We start from the raw sequence: 25,213 nt of genomic DNA on the forward strand, positions 1-25,213 counted from the left end.
TGCCTTTTTTAGATTGGATCCAAATTAGCAACATTTCTCAGTAGTAAAAGGTCTTGTAATCCACACTGTCAAAGCAAAGTGAGAAGGATCACGGAGCAACACATAGTACAAAACATCTGCGATTTCAAAGTGCAGGTGCACTGGTCAAACATTTGACTTTCTTTAAAATCATGCCAACATATGTCAAACATAGACACCCTGCAGGAACAAACGTTATATGAGTTATATGAAAAATATACAGAAATGTTCTATTGGTTGGCAAATACTGCTTATTGTCATGCACCCTGAGATCACTCTCCTGTGTACGAGTGCTTCAACAGGAATTTAGTTTCTTTTTAAGAAGTGCTGACATTATTTTGTCTGCCTCCTGTAGGTGTCAGCAGTAACTGACTGGTAAAATACAGTAAGATCATGTGATTACTTAATATTAATAGAGACTATAGAGTTCATATGTGCATATTTCTCTAGATCAGTGTTTCCCAACTGGGTCAGGCCCTTCAAGTGGTCCAGAGATTAATTTGAAGGGTCACATGGAGATTACCAGGATAATAAAGCAGAAAAAATAAAATTAAAAATTCTGTTTGCTTTTTTTTTTAACATGTGAAGTATAGAATAGACTGCTCCTCCCCTTCCCTTCCCTGGCACATCACATGCATCACACATAGGCTTTGTGTCACTGGAGATTTGATGATGAATCTTGGCTTGATGGAGTTCAAACAGTCCATATCAGATGTCCCCACCACATATTGCAAAAAAAACATTCACAGCTCAGCGAGCTCATTTCTCTCAGGCTTTCGAATTGTTCTACATGTCCTGTCTCTCTGAGTCAGCTCACTAGTTATTACTTCTAACCCTTGCCAATCACATACATTAGCTCCTGCAGCTTTACAAGCCGTCATACTCCTGTAGCCCATATCATACAAACCCTTAGACCCGGGCTCTGTCGCATAGTTCTCACTGTTTTCAAAACCCACAAAGCCTCCTAATCTTTTCGTGGACTAGATCGCTCTTTGTTTGTTTCCCACACCTCAGCTCGCTGTGCCAAAGAAGCTTAATAGTCTAAGTTTGCTTCGGCCAGATGGACCATCCGAGTGGCAAATTCTGATAAAGCCACAAGGAAACCACAAATGCTGCACCAGATGAATGAAACCTTTGTTGCTAGAATATAAAACGAATCATTACATCTGTTCCTGCAGTGTGCCTGATTTTAAACTGGAATGTTTGCGTGTGTGTTTCTAAATTAATGAACTGGTGTGTTTCTGTTTTTTTTCCCACTCCAGTTAATTGGTGATTAAAGGTTGTGGCTGACATGCTTTTTTTTTTTGCTTTTTTTTTTTTAAAAAAACATTCAGTTACTGTAAAATGTATTAAAAGCTTTTCAGAATTTTAAACGCTGAAGAAAGGCGGGTGTAGAAACACTCCTGTTTCCCATAAAGTCTAACATGTAATTTCCATCCAGTGGAAATGATTCCTCTGAGGTTAAAAGACAGCACTGAAATCCTTGAAGCAGAGAGAGGTGACTGGTCTGCACTGGTCACATGTTCTCTCTCTCTCTCTCTGTCTCTCTCTCTCTCTCTCTCACACATTCCCTTACTCTTTTGCAACACTCCTCATCTCTCTGGCTCACTCCTTCCCTCCTACTCTCTCTGTGTCTCAGTCTAACTGTATGTCTGCTGTCTTGGCGTAGCGGCTCTTTCAAACAGGATGTGAACAAGGGGGGGGAAAGGTTTGCGTTCGCTTCAGCGTTGGCCAGCATGTGTACCGCACTCTCCTCTCAGGCTGACACTTCCCCCTCTCCTCCATAATCTCTCCCCTTTATACCTGCTTTCATCCTTTGCTTGAGGACCGTGCCGTCTTCTCCAGCGACATGTATTCCCTGGACGATTTCGGGTAAGGCTCCTCATCGTCACCTCTCTCTCTCTCTGTCTGTCTCAGTTTTTGTGCTCTGGGCTTGTGTGAGTAAAAGTGTCTTCGGAGTGTGCGGCGATGGTGTTGCTCCTTCCCTCTCTAGTGTTTCTGTTTAAAGCCTGGCTCAGCTTTCAGACCGCAGAATCTGTGGTTCTTCAAACAGCATTTGTAGGACTGTTTATCTGCAAGAAAGGCTGTGTTTCTCTCTGTGTGTGTACCTCTCAGCCATGTTGTTCCAGCTCTACGTGCTGCTGAATAATGCAACTGGCTTGAGTTGGAGAGAAAGCGAGGAAAAAAAAACGGGAGAGGAAAGTCTCCTCCAGGAGTTGCTGACTTTCTCTTGTCTGTCTGTCTTGTTCTTTCCACTCGTCTGTCTGCGTTTTTTCTCCGTAGCCAGCTGTTAGCCTGATTGGTTACCCTTTAGCAATCTGTCATTGGTTGTTTTTTGGGGGGTTTTTTTCCCTGGGAAGAAGGAATGAGTTTCTCTGTGTCTGTCGGTGTGTCCGCTCAGCTGCTCTGGCTCGTTCACAAGATTGATCCCATCTGACTCGTTGCGTGTGTGTGTGTGTGTGTGTGTATTTGTGTGTGTATACATGTGTGTGTGTGAGAAGGACAGGAAGAAAGGGATAGGGAGTGTTAATCTCTGAATGGCTGAATGAGTGGGACTATCAAAAGCCAGATGATACAAGGATAGAGGGGTCTCTGTATAATATGGCCCTGACAGATTACAGCGGGGTATGGTGATTCGTTGAAGCTCAAATACAGATGTGGGGCAGAATGGATAACATCAGAGGTTTACGCTTGACCACATGCACTCCAGTAATCTACTGTAAAGTACAGTGCATCGGAGGGAAAACCGCTCTGCTTCTCCCTCACAGTATGTTCATTATTTACGAGGCACTGCTCATATATAAAATAAATAAAAATCTATCTATCTATCTATCTATCTATATTAAGGCTACAGGTTTGTATAATTCTGCACTGACTGAAATCACAGAATGATATCAGATATGAACAGGCTGATGTTCAGTCTTTCGTCTGTATGTGTCTGATGTACACATCCGAGGAAGTATTTTCTCCAAACGGAAGCAGTGTTTCCCTTTAAGGATCAGGATTAGTGACAGAAGAGGTGGGGGAGGGGTGGCGTTGAAGTGGGGGGTTGCTATCCATACTGTACTATATGTGACAATTAGCCGGAGGGCCAACTGGCGTCTATCGAGGTACGTAATGAATAAGTGATGTCATTATGGGGGTCAGTATGCTGATTGCTGCTTGCTGTAGACATGCAATGAATAAATAAATAATCTCCTTGTATTAAGACAGTCTTTTCTAATCAACCGTCCTTCATACTGTTATTCAATAAAACGATGCTATAAAGCAATATATAACTAATATTGTGATATGAGACAAAGGTTGCATTGCTAATAGACTGTAATGAACAATAAATATCTACTGAGCCATCATAACCACATTAGTATTAATATTTTGAAGATGACATATTATAGGAAAGTAATGCAAAACCTTATAATGTGACCTGATGTAGGTTTGAAGGGTTTGTTTTTTTTTGGTTTTGTTTTTTTTTGGTTCTTTCACTGACAAACTTTCTTTTTCTTTCTAGAGAGCAGGAGGTTTGTAGTAAGTGTTACCTGCTCAGAACACAATGGGCCCCGACATACCATCACAATGTCAATATTGAGGAATTGAACTAATGCAGTCACGCTAGGAATGAGCTTTTCTGTGTGTCAAAAGTTCATGGACGAAGTCAATCATTTAACAGCCAGACACACAAGAACCGAATATTTAGAATATATCTGAGAAAATGTGTTTGGTTCGTAACACAAGCTAATGTTCTGTAAAGTCTTTCTGAGAAAAATTTCAGACATGCAGTGCTGTTGCAGTGCTGTGTGTATGTGTATGTGTTTGGTATCTCAACAGCTGACACAAAACACCATCAGAGCCAGGAAAAACATCAAGACCATTTGACTAGCTTCCATTGGGACTGGTGTGTATTTTCACAAAGAGTGGAATATTTCTTAGGACCTCCTCAGGAACAAAAAAAGTCAGTTATATCTTTGAAAATCAAATTTTTAGTATTTTCATTTCCTCTGTTATTGTATATATTTTGTTTTTCATACCAATGTCTATCCATTATTTTATTACAGGCCTCATAATAACAATGAATTTTAAGCATACTACTTATAACATACCATTTAGGTCTTTTGCAAGCATCACTCGCTGCCCTGGGTCATGGAGAAAACAGAGGAGTCACATCCACATTTTACCACCACATGTTAGATGCTGAATGTGATCACTTGCCCTGGAGCGGTTTACCGTTGCCTGTAGTCCTTACACAAATGTTAGTGCGCAGACGGTGTTACCTCCTCAGGGCACAACACGGCCTCTCCCGTCACAGATAGAGCTAGTTAACATTTGCCCGGCCTGTCACTGAAGTGTCCTGCAGTTCCAGCTGGACACTCTGAGCCACAGACGAGCCAAGGGTAATTCTGCTTGGCACAGGCGTCACCGAGAGCCCCGAAAAAAAAAAAAAAAAAAGAATTGCTGTAGACTGGCGCTCCGGCTCAGCCAATCCCTGCGGACTGTGACCCTTGTTTAACCAATCACAAGTGGCATTTTCTGATGCCCAGTACCCAGTCGTCGTCCCCCACCACCACCAACGACACCGCCACCCCCCTCCGGCGGTTTGAGTCTGTGTCGTTTGTGCAGTTTGCTGTCAGAGCGGCATATGAGGTCAGCTATTAGAGCGGAGGCCAGAGGATCAGAGAGGTCAAAGTTCAAAGACTAATATGCTGTCGTACTCTCACTGGAGTACTGTCAGTCCTGAGATTTTGCGTGTGTGTGCGTGTGAGAGAAAGAGAAAATGTGTGTATGTTACTCTTCACGTGTGTATTCAATGCATGATTTGATAATAGCCTGACCCATGAACAATGCTGTTATTTGGGAGCATAAAGAATCCAATAACAATATATTGGCCAATTATAATTTTTTTTTACATAATCAATATAGATACAGATCCCTTAGTAGATCCCTTTATATTTTCTTTTAAGAACTGTGACTAAGATTCATACTATGCTGAATTTATAACCCATATAAACTTGTCACTATGGGAGACACCGTCTCTAAAATACCACAAACATATTGTGGCGTTTCTGTATTGCAGTTTCTTGTCACTTATCAGCTGATATATTCACCAATCCCAATATACAGTATTTGCTGTCAGCTAATATCAGCCGCTGTATCGGTCTAGCTGTAGTTTAAATACACCCCCCCACCACCATCACCCCACCCAAACCAACGATCAGGCAGAATGATGACTGGCAGAGTGCCCCTGGTGTGCGTCAAATTCTGATTGAGCGTTAAAGTCAGTCAATTACTCAGTGGGTGTTAATGGACATTCAGCACGCACACCTCTTCCAGTCAGTGTGTGTTGTACATGTTGGTGTAGATTCACCCGCTACATTTGTCCTCTGAGGCAGAGGGCACCTGAGTCAATCGGTGCTGACCACAGTATGGACCGCTGGTTGTTCATTCAGCCTCTGCCTAATGCTGGGTGGCTATGGCAACAGCAGGCTGGATTTGGGGGGGGGGGGGGGGGGTTTAACAGCAGCAACCCCAACAACACCCCACCCCAGACACATCCATGTAAATACACTCACTAAACTGTAGTGTGTGTGTGTGTGTGGGGGGGGGGGGGTTGAAGCTGGTTGAGACGGATATGAGGTAATCTCCCTTGGGTTAACAGTATGACAATAGGACAGGGGTTCAGTGACACACACACACACACACACACACACACATAAGCACATGCTCATCTGTTATGCGGTCAGACAGCAGGCTGATCAATGACTTCATCTCTGCCAGTCTGTCCGTCAGTCATCTCTTTGTTGCTGGACAGATCATCACAGTGGATGCAGAGCCGGTGGATGTTTTTAAATCTCGTTTCATTTTTAGGTGGATGTTTTGTGGGGTTTTTTTTTTTTTTTGTTCAGCAGTCACTCTTTGTAGTTTATGTCACAGGCTCTCAGCAGAAGGATTAAACTGCTTTTAATGAGCAACTGTTTTAAGGTAATGGAGCAGCACAGGAGGGAGTTTGTGTCATAAACTGCTGCTGCTGCTGCTGCTGCTGTTGTTGCTTTTTCTCTTGACAAAATGGACATACATCGGCTCCAAGTGCTGCGTTACTGCCTCCCTCAGAGTGTCAGTGACTCAGGATTGTTTTACAGCCACATCGCTGCCAGGTTTGTACCGACACTTTGTTTGGCAGTGTGTGTGTGTGTGTGTGTGTGTGTGTGTGTGTGAGATCATTTTTACTTCAAATACATGTCAGTGATGAATGATAGAAGTTCAATGTCAAAGGCAAAGGAAGTAAACTGAAAGCAGAGAGAAATTAAAACATTTTTGGGTGATTGTCGTGTTACAGATTTTGTGCACTTGATGTGTGGTAGTCCGGTCAACCGGGTCTCGATTATTGTGTGCAGAGAAAGTGTTGTGATACTCCAGCAGCACAGACAGGCAAATCTATCCCTGCTGTATTTTTAATCAGAGCTAAAATACTAATCTGTAATCTTAATCTGGCTTCAACAAACTCTCATATAGACACAGAATTGAGGATTGGACTTGGATTAGTTATTGTGCAAATAATTTGATTTGGCACAAAACTGCAAACAAAACAGCACTTCCTTATTATGTAGTGGATAAAAGTGTCTTGAAGAAGTTTTGACTCTGATCTGTTTGAATGATCCTTTTTTTATTTTATTTTTTTGTATTTTTTTCCTTTTCTCTCCTGCCTGGTCGCATCTTTTCAGTAAAAGCCAGCGATGCTGCCAGAAGAGATGCAGGCCACAGTGTGAACACTACAGCGAGCGTCTTCTTTATTCTAAACACTCGGCAGCCTCGCATAGGGCGTCTCAGAATAGCAGGGCTCTGTAAGGGCTCCATACATGTTTAATTCACACAAGTATTGAAGACAGCATGGCTTCTGGCTAAAACGGCAACTTTCTGGGCCAGTGCCCTTCTCTTTTTCTCTCTCTATCTTCTGCTGGCAGAGGGGATGATGGAGGCTAGAGGGAAGGGAAGATGGAGAGAGAGAGAGAGAGAGGATAGGGAGGTTTTGTCACTGCTGTTGTCCCAGATGAGAAGTGTAGGATCAAACAGCTCGGTTGGCTGTCTTATCATGAGGGCGAGGAAGAAGAAAAGGGGGGGGGGGGGTTGATTTAAAAATAAAGGACAATGAGGTTTTATGTCTACAGTGTGTACAGCTGCTGCTTAAAACTGACCTGGACCATTCAGTATGAGGGACACAAGACCTGTCTGCCCATCAGATACAATCAATTACACTAAATTTAAATATAGCGTTCAATTGTTTTGTAGATTTTAGAAATAATCCTTATTAATTCTTCATATATATATATATATATATATATATATATATATATATAGCTCTTTTTTTTTTTCAAAGAATAGAACAAGAATTATTAATGGGATATATTGCTTTGGATTAGAAAAAACAGGAGCAGCAGCAGCAGAAGGATGGACAGACATGCAATAGATGCCATATACACAGACTAAGAGTGGGCAATAATAACAATACCTTGCAATGATAGAAGTGATGAAACATATTTGATGTTCTGTGGAACACACACATTAACGTTTTTGGATATACACGACTGGATTTTATATGATTTTTGCCTCAATATAATTCACTTTCTTGATTTGATATTTATTTAACAGACATTCCTGTCTGGTTATTTCATTCATAAACATACATTTGACAAACTGTTACTATATGACAATACTGCAATATGAAATTGCATATACTGAAAAAATTGCCCTCATTCAGAGTGGAAACAAGTTACAGTAGTATAATTATGATATGGAGAATCAGAATGATGATATTAAGCAATATGGATATGGCTGACCTTTCATGTTTCATGCGAGTTTGTTGAATGAAATGAACAATTTTCACATTCTTAGTTATTAGTTAGTTAGTAGTTATTTTGGTGCCAGCGGAGCACAGAGCCATTAACACGTAATTCCTACGTACAGTGCAGGGAACTGCAACACATACAAATAACACAGTTAAGAAAATACAGAATATAATTCATGCATTCACTGCCACTGTGCTGTGTGTGAATTAAAAGTAGCAGCGCAGCAAACTGATACATCATGGCTTGAGACTCAGCTTTTTGCACACAACAACCGGGACATTTAGCTAAGAACATAAGCACATTAATGTGGTTTGCATTAATGCCATTAAGACCGTAGTACTCAGCGCTCTCTCTCTCTCTCTCTCTCTCTCTCTCTCTCTCTGTCTCTCTCTCTCTCTCTCTCTCTCTCTCTATCCCCCATTTGGGGCTTAATTGTAGCCCATTCTGCACTATTGCACTGTACTTTGTGTATCAGCAGGGCAGGGGTTAGCTAAACACACTATGGTCCAGTGGTCACAATCTGGACAACATTATGGATCGGGGACACTGAGGCTTTGACACTATAGATTATGAGAATGTGAGTTGCTCTGTGCCAGTATAACAGTCTTGTTGTTAGTGGCACTGTGATGCATTAGTGGAGGAGAAGGAGATATTTTTATGCCATGTAAGCTTAGTTTTAAAGTCTTCAAATCCTCATTTTTGTGGTCTTAATCACGATTACGATGAAACCATATTCTGTGTTCAGTAGTAATATGCTTCAGAGCAGCTCTCATACATAGTCATACATACAGGAGGAATACAAAGTTGAGTTTGGCTGAATATGACAGAAAAATAGGCCTTTGGTGCAGTTTCAGGAAAAAGTGCAACCCTGCATCTTTTTATTGAGTATTGGCAGCTGAAAATCTGCAGTGTGAGTTGATACTGTATTTAACATGCAGTAAGTGGTTTTGCCTTTGAGGGTGAGTGAACTGCATTCTGACTGTATGTTCATGTTTATGGCTGATTTGTTGTTGTATAACGTTTGACAGGCTATGTCATGAATATTAATTAATGATGGATAATGCTATGATGATCCCACTGTGGTGCTGGGTAGCTGTCAATCATAATTAAGTTTGATGCATGGTACAGCAGCTTTGGCCAGCTGGATCACTGGTGTTTACATGTTGTTAAGTCCGATTTGTTGTGACACGGCCCGCCCTGTGGTCGGCGGGGTGGCTCTGTAAACGGCAACGCTAAAATGTATTAGATGAAAGTAAGAACAGGAACAAAGGAACCAAACTCTGCAAAGCAAAGGTTCATGTACAGGCCACAAAAACACTGAAAGCTGCAAATAATGTTATTAATAGAAATAATAAAAAGAAGAAAAGAAAATGGCACTGTTTGTCTCTTATTGTGTGCACATTCACAAACTATCAGGGGCTTATTTTGGATACACACTTTCATTTTCTGACCACAAAATAACCTCAGTACAGTGCCATACCTCGCAGAAAAAACTGAATAAGAGTCTAATTCCTGTGCCACCCTTAAGTGAGTAATGGCCTCAACCTGACCACAGCTATGAAAATTGTCTGGCTCCGCCACTGCGATCAAGAATTAGTCCCCACCCCCACCATAAAACTATGAACTCGTTTTTACACCCCAGTTTCTTTGTACAGATTAAAGAAATGATACAACACGTTAATTAGTGAGCTTTGGAGCTGCTGGTAGACAGATTCTGTTTACTGCAGACAGAGCCTGGTTAGCTGTTCCCTGCTGTTTCCAGCTCTAGATATTTATCATATAGACAAAGAAAGAATTACGGTATCAAGCTTCTCGTCTAACCCTCTGCAAGAAAGCAAATAAGTTGTATTTCCCAAAATGTAACTGTAGGTTTTAAAAAGCTGAGTTGATGAAAGCATAATAATATTACTTATTTAAGATCATCTTCTAGGTTACAAGTAGCTATCTCAATATATAAATAGCAGATTAAATTGCATTTGGCACGGCTAAATAACCCATCACATTGAACGCCACAGGAAGTCTTTGAGGGTCACCTTTTTAAATGCAGCTAGTGACACTTCAAGGTCTTTGTTTTAACACGGCTATCGTGCTATCAGCTCTATAATGCTGTACTTTGGCACAGCAGTGGGTTTTTTTTTTTTTTAGCAAAATGCTAAAGCTAGCTTGGCAACAGTACAGCTGAGACTGATTGGACTTTTTACCAGATGTTGAGGCTAGAAAAAATGTTGAGGGCTCACCAGTTTAGTTTTTACACTTCATCCTGAGGGGAACATTAAGAATAGTACTCTATAGTTGTTGAGATATTTCTGGGTCAAATAGGTGGACTGACCAAACCTATACCAAAACTCACTTGACACGCATAAAAAAAATGTACAGAACAAGAGGACTTCAACATCTATATGGCTTTATTTGACACTTTTCAATTACTGTATACCATATAGAAGTACAGCAGCAGTGTTACATCACCTGTGGCAACATTTCTACAATCCCTGAAATCTGGCATCCATCACATATCTCGCTGTTTCTTTCAGATAAGCTAGCTGTGCTTCGTTTGCTCACTTACAAATCACCAGGCTTCACACTGTTTCTCAACTATAAAGTTGATGTGTGCTGTTTTTAGTTCCCGCAGGCCTCTTTCCCTCCGTGTGCCCGTGAACAGTACTTTCCCCCGTGGAGCAGATTAGAGGTCTTGTACGAGAGTTAAGTCCTGGTTAATTTAGATTTAAGACTGCAGTGAGGTAATGAGCTGCCTGCCAGGCCCTGTCTGTAATCCAGTCAGTCAGACAGACCTCTTCCTTCTTGTCAGCTGGACCCCCACACCCACTCGAACACACAGCCATCCATACTGTAAATATATATACACTCCCACTCATGCTATACACGGGCGGTGGCTGTGCCCTGCCCCAAAATACCTAGTGAACCCTGGAGGCTTTAATCCTCATGGTGAGCATAATAATAACAGACAACTAACTGAATCCATACGCAGTAACCAATCTGTGTGTGTCTGTTTCTGTTGCCCTAAGCTGGCCCTCACTAAAAATATCAGCGACTGTTATTTTGGGTGTATGCACAGTATGGGTACCATAATGTACTGTGTGTGGGTGTATAATTATGTATTTCTGTTCCTGTTTGAAAGAAGAGTCGCAGCACATCACAACACGGGGCAGAGTTGAAGTAGCGTTTGAATGTAACTGTGTTTTATATTTCACAGTTGTCTGGTGGGTTATTTGGCCTGTCCACACCTCTCCTTCTGTCCAGCATAAACACAAACAGGATGGATAATTTAGAACATGCTTATTTTACAGATTTAAATGTATTAAGTTGGTGTAGACATAGCTTGGAGTCTCTCACCACTCAAGACGAGACATAGTTAGAGCAGCATATTCCTCTACTGAGTTAAACCCTGTCTACCAGAAGATTATTTATTAGACATCCCCTGAATTGATTTATAAACCCTCCCTGACACTGACTGTACACCCACATTAGCATACAGCACCAACCTGATATGCATAAAACAGCGTAATTATCAGTCCTACTGCACAGGAAGCCTCTCTGGATGCTTTCTTCTCTCACAGCTGGTCTTCGTTGTACAGGAGGTGACGATTTTTCATGGTAGTTAATTAGCATGAAATGAACTGATTAATTGGATAAATCATGTCGTAACCAGCTGTGCAGATCAACTGCTGCGCCTCTAAGATGCTGCAAACAATCGGGTAATGATTTGGATTTTCTGTTTGCATCCATTAAGCTGTCTGGTCTCCTTTCATTATTTTAGGCATCAGTTTAGCCTTTATGATCCAGTTGAGCATTAACAGAGACATGAAAGACCGGGGGCAGAGAGACAGCCCTGAGTCTGGTCACCACCTGTATTTTCTCACTCAGATCCTGCAGCGCCAAATGAACTCAGGAAAGCTTCTTTTCTGCTTTTATGAAGTTTGTAAATGAAGCTGTTAGATTAACCTAGTTTAGCTGGGTGTCTGTTGGATAAAGCAGCAGCTGTAGTAGAAAAACGCAGCTTGTCATGATAACTAATTATCCTAAATTATCCCAATCCTTAATTATCCTAAAAGTAATCATCCGTGCATTCATTCTTGAAAAATAGTTATCACAACAGTAACTTTACTGAACTTTACTGCTGCTGTGCAGGTTCAAGCAGGAAATGGATGGGACTTTTGATAGCTTATAGCTTTAGTAATGAACAATTGTCAACTATTAATAGGCCTACAGGTTCAGGTCGTGAAGAATGAATGTTTCCAGTTCGAGTCAGTTGGTGACCTTTTATTGCATCATTCTCTGTCAAAGCTCTAATAAAGCCATAAAATTCCCCAGAAAATACTAAAGAAATGGCAATGTGTAGTTTATTCAGTCAGCCATCCATCTTTGGAAAGTAGTTCATGATGTTTGAGTGGAGCTGCTACATGACCACATAAACATCCTGTAGTTGAACTAAGCCAGGCTAACTGCACTATTCAAGGAAACTCTCCAAAAACTCAACTTTCTCGAGAACTCCTTGTAGCTTTGACGTGTAATACAGTGCCACACTGCTTTTGTATCCATGGTTCATCAGGACTGTGTCTCTGCTGACGGCGTACTTGTGTGAAGCTTCAGCCTTTGGTCGTGTTTTTAACATTTAGTTTCATGACACAAACAAAGGCCTGACAAATCTGAGCTGCTGCCATGAGCCGGCCGTGCGGGGCTGTGTTGAATGACTCATCATTTGTTCGGGTCTGTTCGGGTGCCTTCCACTGTGAACCAGCAGGATGAAACAATTACCCCAGCAACAAAAGTTTATTGCCATGATAACAGAAGCTCTGCCCTCGGGTGCGACCCAGAGAGAACGCCTCGTACACCCCACCACCCGACCTACTCCCACAGTATGCCAAGGACACACTTTCCCAGCCTAAATACATCCAGTGATCTAATCATGAAGCTGCTGAATCTCACACAAACCTATGAAGTTCCTGATATGGACACACAACCCATCATGTGTACGCTGTTGTTTTCTGGACTGGGACAGATTCAGGCGTAATTTCTTCCAGCACTGAAATTTCTGCTAATGGACTCATCTGGAAGGAAAAAACACAGCCATGACACTCAAAGTGTGCATGTATAGGATTTGTTTGGAGGAGGGGGTGGGGGGCACATATGTCTAACCATGTGTGCTGGGAAGTGCCTTACTTAATTCAAAAGCCTGGGAATGTGGCCTCCTTTTCAGCACTCGCCTATGAGGCTTATTTGACATGAGGAAGCGCTCAGTGTGGCAGAAGCCTTCATATCCTCTCTGCTCTTGTTTTTCTCTTTGCCGTCTATTCATCTCTTTCTCACCCTAGGCTCTGTACTCTTTGTCTTTTTTCTTCTCACCCTTTCCAGGCTGCCTTTTTGAGGGGAATTTTATTCAGCCTTCACTGAGAAATCTTCTTAGTCCAGCAAAAACAAGATGAAGTGCTCAGACAGGGGCTGTTGGCCAAATCAAGTCAAGTTGATCCTTTTTTCCAAGAAAGAACCAGACTAGTACTTCACATTCAGAGTACATGTGTTTTCACTTCACCAACACAAATATATTGTCAGCTAATGGCAAAAAATTAGTTTTGGGCGACAGGCCTTCAAAACAACACTTTTAATATTTGTGCTCGTCTCATTACCCTGTCAATGCAGTGTCAGAAACGTAAAGTATTTATTTTTTTATTCATGAGCTGGTAGTAGATAATTGCTTATGCATTTTTAAAGATGTAGTATGTAGAATACACAGGAGGGAAAATACCAGCAGGCTTAAACCCTCAGAGGACTGGAGCGAAAGTGGGAAACTGCCCAAATGATCAGTCAGAAATATCCTGATACAGAGATAAAAGGAGTATTGGACTGTTCACTGAGTGGCCAGAAACACGACTCCAAATGAATGCTGATGTTGCTCCACGATAGCAACTGTTTGCTAACATGTTAGCAATAATAATGTTGTGTAATATTGTGTTTATTGAAATGATCAGAACAGGGGTGAATTTCTGTATGGTCTTCCACTGACATCCTCTTATTTTATTTGACTCTTTATCAGTGTAGGAGGAGCTGAAGTGCCAATTAGCTACATAAGATCTTGCTCATTAACTTTGACTCTGAAATTTTTATTCTTTTTAATTCAAATAAACTATAAAATAATGTTTACTATTGCTTCAGTTTGACCTTCAGTTCTTCCTGTTTTGCGTTTTCCTGCTCTGAACACCGTGCAGTTTGATTCATCGTGTTACTTTAATGTCACTGATTGGCATTTTCAACAAGCTGACCTTTTTTTCAGATTATGCCACATCGCCTGCGCTGCGTTCAACACAAACACAGTCAGCCTGTGTTCTTTGCCGCTCCTCATCTTTCTACTCGGTCACACTTTTTTTTTATGGCTGAAAATCCATCAAGTAACAAGCATTTGAGCAGAAAAAGGCCTCTGGATTTTCCTGTTGGTAGAAGCAGCTGTGATGTTAAGCAGCTATCATGTGCCTTACTGTGCCTTGTCTCTGTCATGTGATGTAGAGAGAAGCCGCCTCCCTCAGTAACGACATCACACACACAAGCATTTAGCACACTGTCACCTTTGTTTTTGTTTTTGTTTTTTAATTAGCTGAGCTGCTCTGTGAAGGTCTAGTTAAGTGCTCAATCAAAGAAACTAATGAACAAAAACTTTCTAAGTCAGATCATCTTCCTCTTTTGCCTTTTTTTTTTTTTTTTGCTCATCATCTCATGATGTGTTGACTGAGCAATGTGTTGTAAGAAAGAGTAGACGAGACGTCCTCTTTATTTCTGACTGCTTGAAGAGAACTGAAACCGTCAGCATCAGGCTCGAGGCACTCCATCCCTCTGGCCCAAACTGCTCCAGAAATAGGGCCTGTTTTTGTAAGAGGATCCAACACAGAGATGCAGCCACCTCCCCCCCTTCTTTTCCCAGTGAGAATCTGGTGGTCTGCCGGGTCTCTGAAGTGGAGAGAAGTGTCTGTTATGTGATTAGAGAGTCTGTTTAACTTATTTAGAGATGTAAGAAACATGATGTCTGCAGTTATCCCTCATGGTTTTGCATGTAGCAGAGGAGCTTCTCCCCAGATTTAGAGGCAATGAACTTTTCACTCTGCTCTGTCCTCCCCCCTGTCTTATCAGTGATGAAATTCATTATTATTTTCCACTGAAAAGGACAATTTTTTGTTTGTTTTTCTTCATTTTGATATATAAGCAGTAAGATGACATTTACACAAGGTTACGGTTGAATTTTTTGCATCTGTATCAGAGCCATCAGATGGAATTTCAGATTTTACTTGGAGTGAGTCGTCCGGTTTGGATCCTGTGCTATATTTGAATGTATTTGAGGAACTTCACATCCAGATCTGTTTGTGTTAATGACAAATGTGTTTCCTGTTTGATTTTGAAGTTCCTGTTTGTCCTGCAGCTTCCAGCATCACACTTTTGTTTTACTTCTGCCTGCTTGCAACATCCAAACATGAGACTGAGCCAAGTCATCTCTGTGTCATTCTGTGGTTTGACTAACTAGTCAAGTTGCAAAATTGTTGTGAATAATTTGTGTTTTGATATCTTCGATAGGATGTTGCTGCTGGTTAACTCGACAGCAGTTGTGCAGTGCGGAGTAATGGATGTTTGACAGAGGAAGGGTGGTTGTAATCGTGGGAGTTGTTGGTGAAATTCATCTGTCAAACAGGCTTTAAACGCTTCTCCCTTTGGAACGATGTGACGTACTGTCACTGTGCAGTTTATACTAAGACTTTCTAATATTGTTGCATGGAAGTAAACATCCATATACAGCTGTCGTGTGAAACAATGATTTTTAGATAAAAGCCTGAAAATGAAAGTATGTTTGATATTCAGTTATTTTGTCGAATTGATGGGTTACAGAAATTCAACCAAAATGCACATTATTATTTTGCAAGAGTGAGTACTTGAAATGATCAAAAACCAACAGGACGAGTCTGCGTCACTCCCTTAAAGCCTCATCTTTAATAAAAAGCTTTCAATTGGAGAAGATGGAGATGCAACGATGAAGTGCAACTGAAATGTAACCATGTGTTGGTGCAGTCCGGGGGGGGGGGTCTCTCAGGTGTCATGCTGTGTTCCTCCTACAGAGCTGCACATCGAAGGGGGTGGGGGGGTCACATGTTGGCATTTAAATGTTACTAGCGTCCTCAGGGCCTTGGAAGTAAGTCACAGTCCAACCTCATGTATCGGCCAATTTATATATCTGCTTCCTCCTGCCATTTTTGTTGTTAATGTAATTGTGCTAAATTGCTAGCGGTATAGAAATACACGGTGTAATCTCATTCATTTCAGGCTTTTTCCAGTAGTCTAGATAATGCAACAATTCCTCACACTTTACGTTCCTGGCATTTTTTCTAACTTTTTTCATACTCACTTTCTTACTTTGTTTGGCTCAGGCCAATCTCCTGTGTATCAATCTAAAGTCTCAATTATTATTCTGTAAAATTTGATGTAATAATGGATCTAAAATGTGACTTAAGGCGATTCTTGTGCACTCAATATCTTTTTTGAAAATGTATCAAATCTCAAGAAAACTGGAACAGTAATTTGAAATTGTAAATTTTGAAGCTGCAACAAGAAGTTGATTTATGGGTTAGTCAGTCAAAGGAAAATTAATCGACAGCTATTTTAATAATTGGTTAATTTTTAAATATTTTTAGAGCAAAAATGTCAAGTGACAGTGAGTTACAGCTTCTTAAATTTAAGGATTTGCTGCTTTTCTTTGTTATGTTTGATAGTAAATTAAATATCTGTTTAAATGTTTATCAGACAAATCAAGAACGTTGGAAGATGCCACTTGGGGTGTGAGACTGTGACGAGTGTTTTTCACTACTTTCTGGCATTTCGTAGATTAAATGATCAATTGTTAATCAAGAAAATAAGTGGCAGATAATAAAAGTCATTTGAAGTTGCAGCCCTAAAAGATTTTGTGCAGATGCACTCTTATACTCCGGCTCTTTTTCCAGATGACTCTGTTTACTTGTGCTTTTACTTTCTTTTCATGTTGTCTACGTATGAACTATTACAGATATTATGGCAGTTAATGCACTGACAGTCAGCGAGCACATCATCAATGCTCCTTGGTTTGCTTTTCTTGGCCCTCACACCTTCAGACCGCTAATGTGCCAGAGAGTCGGTCTCTGAGGTGTTGAAAGTGAAAATTAGAGAAGCATTTAGTCACTTCGCATGTTCTGCTGGTTAACGTCACCTCTCCACCTCTTGTCATGTGTTTCTGTACTGAGGCTATTTTAACACCTTCGGGCACATATGGCACTAAGGTTACAACAGTTGTCACACATAACACATATGGCTTGTTCTAAACTTTTATAAGCTCAAGCTGTATCTCTTGGTCATTTTGTGATGTGATTTGTGATGTGATGAAGCCACACGAGCCAAATGTGTTTTTTTTTTTGTGGTTAATTCATGTGGCGTGCACGTGCGTGATGTGTAACTTTTCACTTGCTTGTTTCCAAACGAGTCTCCAGCTGGCGATACGCTTCCTGATCAAACACTTGCGTTTTTAGCACACTGTATCATTAGCCAACACATCACACACACCCTTCTGCACTGATGCCTATACACGTTTCTTCGTGTGCTATAATGATGCAACCACACCACAGTAAAGACCACGGGGGAAAAGGGGAATTTACCAGCGTTGAGTTTTAGTTTGAGGTCTTGTTTATAGCTTTTAAAAATGGCAACCCACGGTCTCCTCAGTATGCACAAGCTGTCAGATTCCTGCAGTGGCAGCGTGTAGTGGTAACTGCAGAAAGGTGTGGCTCCCCAAAGACCACTCAGCTAAACAGATAATTACACAGTAACTCTGTTTTTATTGGTTTTAATTTATTGACCACCATCACATTTAACAGTATGAGAAGTAACAGTGCAGTGAAGCATCTGTATGATCCAGTATCCTCTACCATTTAGAGAGCCCAGTCCTGCCCACTTTCCAGTTATTTTCTGTTCCATTAGCTTTCATCGCTCGACTTGGTTTCTTGTGAAGGGCTTCTGTCATTATTCCTTTTTCAGAATCTAAAACATGATATACTGAGGTTGAGCTTTCGGGCTTCTCTGGGTTTTGAAATCTGGGCTTCTGCGGCAAAGGGTGAGGTCTGAACGTTGCTTCTTTCTTTTCACTCAGAGTTGTAGGAGCTTTGATCGACTGTCTAGATATTTTCGATTTTTTTTTCTTCACTGAATCTGTTATCTGGCACCAGGTCTAAATATAGGACTCTGCACACAACTACTGTTTTGCATCTTCTTTGGCTAAGACACATGAAATAGGGTGTTGAATGAAGACAAAATTATTTGTTACTAACCACTAAATTCCCATATGTGACACATGAAAGAACTACATTGACTGGCTTCTCTATATCCGTCTCCCCATCAAACGTTAACATGTACTTTCTCTTTCCTTCTTTCTGTCTCCAGTGAACAGAGTATCTGCCAGGCGCGGGCCTCTGTGATGGTTTACGATGACGCCAGTAAGAAGTGGGTGCCCATCAAGCCTGGGCAGCAGGGCTTCAGCCGCATCAACATCTACCACAACACTGCCAACAACACCTTCAGAGTGGTGGGCGTCAAACTGCAGGACCAGCAGGTGAGGGACGCAAGGACATAGTCGGGATTACACACATTGGTGAACATTTCTAAAGACCTCAGAAATCTGAATCTCCAAATTTATATATAGCAGTCCTCGTATAATCTCCTTACTCCTCCATCAGACACATGTTCACAGATCACACATCTGTGATGCTTTATAGTCTCCAGGATCGATGAATTCTGTGATAAAGCATTACTATAGTTAACTGTCCATACTATGCTTCTCTCACACCGCCTGCCTGTCTGATCCTCTTCACTAAGTGACTTCCTACATTTCCCATAATGACTTTTGAGGACTGTCACACACCTGGTGCTTATGCCACGTTCATGTCGCATGAGATGGATGTTGGAGATGGCGAAGATTCCCTTGTTAACTTGAGAGCATCATCAAGAACTCGTAATTATGATAGCTCCGATATGACATGAAGGCAGCATTAGAAATAAGACAATGAGACAAATTAACAGCTGTGTCTTTGCTCAAAATGCAAACTTTTTTGAGGTATATATTATATTATAGCTCATGTCTTTTTAGGGGTTTTTAACTACAGAAATGTGTTTCTTCATCTTATGTCTTGAATTTAGTCAAATATGATGCGACATGACGATCTTAGAGTAAACCCTGTCTCTTTGATGGACTTGGTTCGACTCCAAAACATGATGCCAGTTGTTCATGGTTGAGACATCTGAAAAAATCTCTCACTTTCAAAGTCGACACTTTTGTCATTTATCCACAAGCAACAAGAAAATAATACCATTATTGTAGCTTGAGTTTGTCCTTATTGTACATTTGCTGGTTCTGTAGAGGTTAGAAAATCGTGCAGTGAAGCAGAGGGACGCTGGAGTCAAATCCCCAAGCAGCTGGTAAAATGTGGGGGAGAAAATGAGCAAGAATCTCCTTCCACTCCTTCAACACCAGCTGTTGATGAACACTGGGGTGAAATACTTGATCAACAGTTGTCCATACTTAACCGCCATGTCTTCCTTTGTGATTTTCACATTATCAAATCTACATAACATTTTAATTCACAGCTTTGTTTTTCTTTCTTCCATTGAAGGTGGTGATCAACTACTCCATAGTGAAAGGCCTGAAATACAATCAGGCCACTCCAACCTTCCATCAGTGGCGTGACGCTCGCCAAGTCTATGGGCTGAACTTTGCCAGTAAGGAGGAGGCCACCACCTTCTCCAACGCCATGTTGTTCGCCCTCAATGTCCTCAGCTCACCTGACAGCGGAGGTAAGGATTCATGATATGTGGAATAAATGCATCTTATTATTATTTTAATCTATCCTATTAAAAATTCACTCACCATTTTGCTCCAGGCATTGATGTCTTGATTTGTATTTGACTTCTTGGCAGGCCATCGGGTAATTCTAAGACATTTTCTGAATGTTTCAGTGAGTCACGTTGAACAGTTCGTCTCCACAGAGAAAGGGGGATGGAAGTTTTTCAATCGTTAGCTTGAGTTGGAAACCTGCTGATGTTTTCCAGTCGGAGCTTTAAACGGATTTCAGTTCAAATTACAACAGACTGTCTTCGGTTGTCATCTGTGATCAATTTAAATCTTATTTTGCTCTCAAAAGAATGTCAGGTAACCACAATTAAACAATCCAGATAAGTGTGACTACGTGGACACAGTTTAACTGATATTTTCTGATCAAACCGTACTGTTTTAAACAGGATGTAAACTGTAATAACTACAGCAGAAGTATGTTGAACATGAATGAGAAGACATTCAAGCAATAAACAATAATGTGAATTGTTGATTATACTATATGTTCACATTTAGTCAGACGCAGAATTCAAAGCCTATGAAGTGTAACCACTAAACTAAGCTGTACTACCCTCTGCTGGTTGATAACATGTACTGCAGCTACACTCTGCTCAGTAAACCAAACAATAACAACAATATCAGGAGTGGTTGGTTGCTGACTGGGAATGTGTTATATTATCCTCATTTAAAGATTTTTTTTTCTTTGTATTTTCACCTTTACTGGACAGCTGATTGAGTTTAGAGACAGAATAGGGAATGAGTAGAGAGAGAGAGAGAGAGAGAGAGAGAGAGAGAGGGATGTTTGACATGCATCAAATGTCTGCAGCTGGAATCAAACCAGGGATGTTGCGGTTAGCTCACATTAGCCCTATTTAAAGCGTTACTGTTGCGTTATTCACCACAGGTTTTCAAAGTGAAACATAATAACTCTGTATAGCAGGGAAGCAGCATTGTTAGAGACGTGTGTTCAGGTCAGCAGAGGTGCAGTTCTTTATGATTTTTCCCACTTGAACAGTGAATAAATTCTGTTGGAGTCCTGAAGTGTACTTGAAGTCTAACTCACATCTACTCTTAGTTTACCAAATAGCTTCTGACCAGCTCTGGTTACAAGCTACTTATAAGTCGTGTGTGAGAATATCTGTGAGTGTTTAACTGCGGTGTCATCCCATCTCATCCTTGTGACTCTCCTATTGGCGGCTAAAATATCCCATATGGAGCCTTAATGTCGTACCCCACTGTGCTCACATGGCAGCCCTCCTTTTTTTGGGTACGTTTGGATGTGGGATCATGGGGCTCCTCATGCCAGGCAAAAGTGTCTCTGTTCATGGTAAACACCTCCTTACTCACTCTACCATGTTGTTTACGCTGTTTCTTGTTGAAAGAAGTCTTATTTGCTCTCTAGTACACTGGGCAGTTAAGTGAAGTTTCTCACTATGTTGACTCCAGAGATTTCACCTGGTGTCCTCAGACGGGTTTCTTCAGCCATCATCATCCTCAGTAAGTGTTGTGCTGTAGAGAAATATGTCCACTGGCCATGCATGTTTTCCATGGTAACAGACTGCTTGGCACATGGAGGGAAGCTGAGCTTCAGCCATTTCCTCACTAAGACAGTTTGTTACTTTGCTTTGTTGCTGCTGTTAGTCTGCCAAAGCACTGCATATCAGTCATTGCTGGGAATGACATTATAAACATCACAGAGCTGAAATTATTACTAAATTAATTAATTAGATGTTTAGTTGATCAGCAGAAAAATAATCTACAACTAGTTTGATAAATGAATAAATTGTTTCAGTAGCAAGCAAAAACTGTGAAACTTGAACTCTTGAAAAAAATAATCAGCGGTTTGATCAATAATGGAAATAATCATAAGTGGCAACCTAAGGACATCTAAGTTGCTTTTCCTTCTACTCACCCCAAACAGCATGGTAGAGAACATGTTTTTTATTTTTTGTAAGAGTTTATTGCACGAATCTGCCAGGAAGGGAGGACAGCCTGAAAATGTTTTGTACAGCTCAACAGCTATCTGTTCAGACTAGGAGACTTAAATGATGTGAAGTAGTAAACTATAATCCTAAACTGGAAGGCCCCATTACCAATTTTGGAAAAACATCAGGGGATGATACAGAAGAGTGCAAACCATAATAAAAGTCTAATAAAAGACTTAGAGACGGGTCATTTTAAGGTGAAGGCAGTGAATCGATTGTGTCCTTCTGTCTGTTTCAGTCTCTTTGCTGATACTTTTATGGAGGCAGATGTTTGTTATTCATGATCTTTTAATGTAGTGAAAGAATGGCAGAGTACAATCAGGAAAAAAAATTGATTTTTTTCTTTGATCACATTAAGACATCTCACATACACACACACACACACACTCACACTCACAATGGTCTCCTGAGCTCCAAATAAAATGCTTTCAAGTCTGATCAGGCCCTCTCATCCCCAGGGCTTACTGTTCTTCCTTGACCTTCACCGTGGCAACAGCCAGAGCTATATACCATGCGCCATGTTAGCAGGGGAAATGCATATGCATATGCATGGATACACATGCAAAACGCAGGGTGATAATTGTTTCCTTTACATCTGCCTCATTAAGATGTGAAGTAAAGTGATGATGAAAAGCCTCAGGTTATGTTGAAAGACTGAATCCCTGAAGTCTAATGTGAGAGGATACATACTGCACTTGTTGGAAGGTGGAGCAGATACGCAGCAGGTGGATGTAGCATCTAATATTTTCAAGGTATCTGTAGCTTGATATAGACATTAAGTATCTGCAAGAAAATGTTGTCAGGTGGTATTTCTACTGTCACCGTCAACTTCCTCTTAGCATCCTATTCTATATCAGCAGTGCAGCTCTAAAATGCCTAATTAGGCCGGATCAAAGCAAACTGGTTTATTACCTCCGTATCCTGTCTTCTTGCAGAGAGCGAGAGTTTCTTTGTTTTTAACTCTCAGAATATTTGCTAAATTTAATCTGCAGCTTTGCCAGCAGAGCACATAATTGCCATGAGCTAACAAGCAGAGTTCAAGGGAGTGTGAGGGAGCGAGGGAAACAAGACATCTTCAAGGCGTCGCTTCTTTACTCTGCAGCACAACGAAAGAAAGTGAGGTGTGTCATTTTCAGCAAGTGAAAGCTTCTTTTTCCAAGCGCATTAACTTACTGCCAGATGACAGTAATCACCAAGTCAAGTCAGTTTTATGGAGAGGAAAAAATGAAAGGAAACCTCAGGAAGAGTAACACAGGAGTGATCCCTCTTCCTCGACAAAAATGCGATATGTGCATTTGGAAGAAATGACAGTAGAAAAATAGTAATATGGAGAAACAAAATTACAGTTAATATAATGCATAATATAACAATTTTCTTATTATTAGCATGTCAGTCACCTGCAAAACACTTTTGTAAGAAAGGTGTCATCAGAAAAAGTGGGGTTGTCTGATTTGATTTGAAGTTTGATGGCACATAATAGTAAGTAAATAAGAGGAAATAAGCATTTCAGGTAATAGCATAATATTTTAATGGAAAGCTCTAAGCTCTAGCTGACAGTCAGAAGGACACATTTCATACAAAAGACTCAAGTGAAAACCATATGTTCAATTTGGTTTAAAAAATTAAATAAATCAATGCAATGTAGTTAAAATCATCACTTTCAGTCCTCTGTGCTTTTCAAACTGCAGCTCTGCCTCATATTGACAGCCCCCACCGCCCCGCCCGCCCGCCCGCCCGCCACCCCATGCTCCAGACACAGGGAACAGAAATATCACCCATGGTTGATCTTGATGTCACAGTGGGCGCTGAAGTTTAATGACTGGTATTCTGGTGATATGTGATAAGTGCTCTCCCTGATGCTTCCTGTTAATAGCCACCCCAGAATTGTTGTGGGGGGGGGGATGTCTGAAGACTGACTGTAGTTGGTCAACAAGCCAGGTGCTAAACTGAGATGATCATGTGACTGATGTTGATTATTTAACATTCAGCACCAGCTGTTAACCTGTTGCCTGTGTGGAGGTAACGTCATTAAACACTGTTGACATAGTGACTTAAACACTGAAGAATGATCTTTTATTGACAGGCTTTGAAGGCTCACACCACTCCCATATATTCATGTACTCTTAACCCCATTAGAATATGTTCAATATCTTTTCATTTGTTTGCTTGAGGAGCTATTTTATATTTAGATGTTTTTCTGTGAAATTGTCAGTGCTGCTGTTTATTCCACTCTCTCCGGTTCCTTTCCTGTTGTGGTTTACAGTTGAAATTCCTGTGGCTGGCAACATGTTGAGCAAATTACATTATAAACAGCTTGTTGGCTCCCGGGGACAAAGTCACAGTACCTCACATCCTCACATGATGCCTGCTGCTGTGTGCTCATTTAGTAAACACAGCTTCTCTTCCTGCACTCACTACTGGGTGTGTTTTGTTTAACGTGATTATAATTTTTAGGACTTGTTTGCAGATGAAATTGTAATTACTGGTGTTGCACAAACATATTTTAAATAAAAACAACTTTTAATTCAGGGTAAGCAGGTTTGTTTTTTTGTTTAGACCCGCTCTGAATACTATGAGGAACTATTTAGGAAACAAATACACGTTTCAACAGTCTGGGGCAATTACAGCAGAACAAAAGTTGCATTAAAAAAAGGACAAAAACATGGGGGGGAAAGAGGAAAAGCAGACACTGGTCATCAGGAGCCAATCCTTTTAGCGAAGGAGGATGATCTAAGAAGAGGGAGAACAAGAATAAGGGAAACAAAGGGACAGAGCAGATGAGAAGACTGAAGAAGAGAGGTAGGTCAGAGGCTAGAGAGGATGAAGACAGATCTGCAACAAGGAAGAAGAAGGATGAGGGGGAAAACAGACGACACAAGCAGCGAGTAAAGAGCCAGTCCAGCCAAATAAGTTATACAGATACTTTTGGCCATATATTGTATTTTGATGTTGGGTCATGCACATATTCCTGTTTCTAATGGTGTCTACAGCTGTAAAAGCCGACGTGCGTTTTAGCCTTTGTTGCAATCATCAAAAAGATGAGCTGCAGATGAATCGCCCGTACTAATTTTTGTTTTTATGCGGCTGATTTTTTTTTTTCTCCCCTTGTGTCTTGCAGGTCCAGTTGTCCAGCGCCAAAATGGGCCCTCCTCAGAGGAAAGTGAGGCACAGAGGAGGTACAATTGCGATCCGCTCTGCCGGATACAAGACCATAAACGAAGCAGTCAGAAAATCAAAACACAAGCATGTGGAACAAAATATTTAAAAGCATAAAGTTGTTTTTTTTACTGTCGATAGAGCAGATGAACCCAGTTCTGGTAAATAGGTGGATTTATACACATTTGCTGCTCTGGTATGTATTTACAGACAGTGGTAGATTTAAAAGTGCACATGGAAACATGTCGTCTAGTACAATGATGTGGCTCATTTATATGATAGGAATAAGCTCTACCAGGCTTTAGCTATAAATACAATACTTG

General features: G+C 40.9%; 1 protein-coding gene across 1 annotated transcript in view; it reads left to right on the forward strand.

Annotated features, from left to right (window-relative positions):
- Positions 1-6,038: 6,038 nt before the first annotated feature.
- evla (Enah/Vasp-like a) overlaps positions 6,039-25,213 on the forward strand; it is a 27,273-nt gene continuing 8,098 nt past the window's right edge. Inside the window, exons 1-4 of the mRNA XM_023393805.2 lie at positions 6,039-6,164; positions 18,306-18,474; positions 19,532-19,712; positions 24,853-24,991. Of these exons, the coding sequence (XP_023249573.2) occupies positions 6,076-6,164; positions 18,306-18,474; positions 19,532-19,712; positions 24,853-24,991 (578 nt within the window). The 5' untranslated portion in view covers positions 6,039-6,075. The remainder of the gene's footprint in view (positions 6,165-18,305; positions 18,475-19,531; positions 19,713-24,852; positions 24,992-25,213) is intronic.

The sequence above is a fragment of the Seriola lalandi genome, unplaced genomic scaffold, assembly GCF_002814215.2.
Source record: "Seriola lalandi dorsalis isolate HSWRI2012SDOR001 ecotype SW California unplaced genomic scaffold, Sedor1 jcf7180002054942, whole genome shotgun sequence".
Classification (NCBI taxonomy): Eukaryota; Metazoa; Chordata; class Actinopteri; order Carangiformes; family Carangidae; genus Seriola; species Seriola lalandi.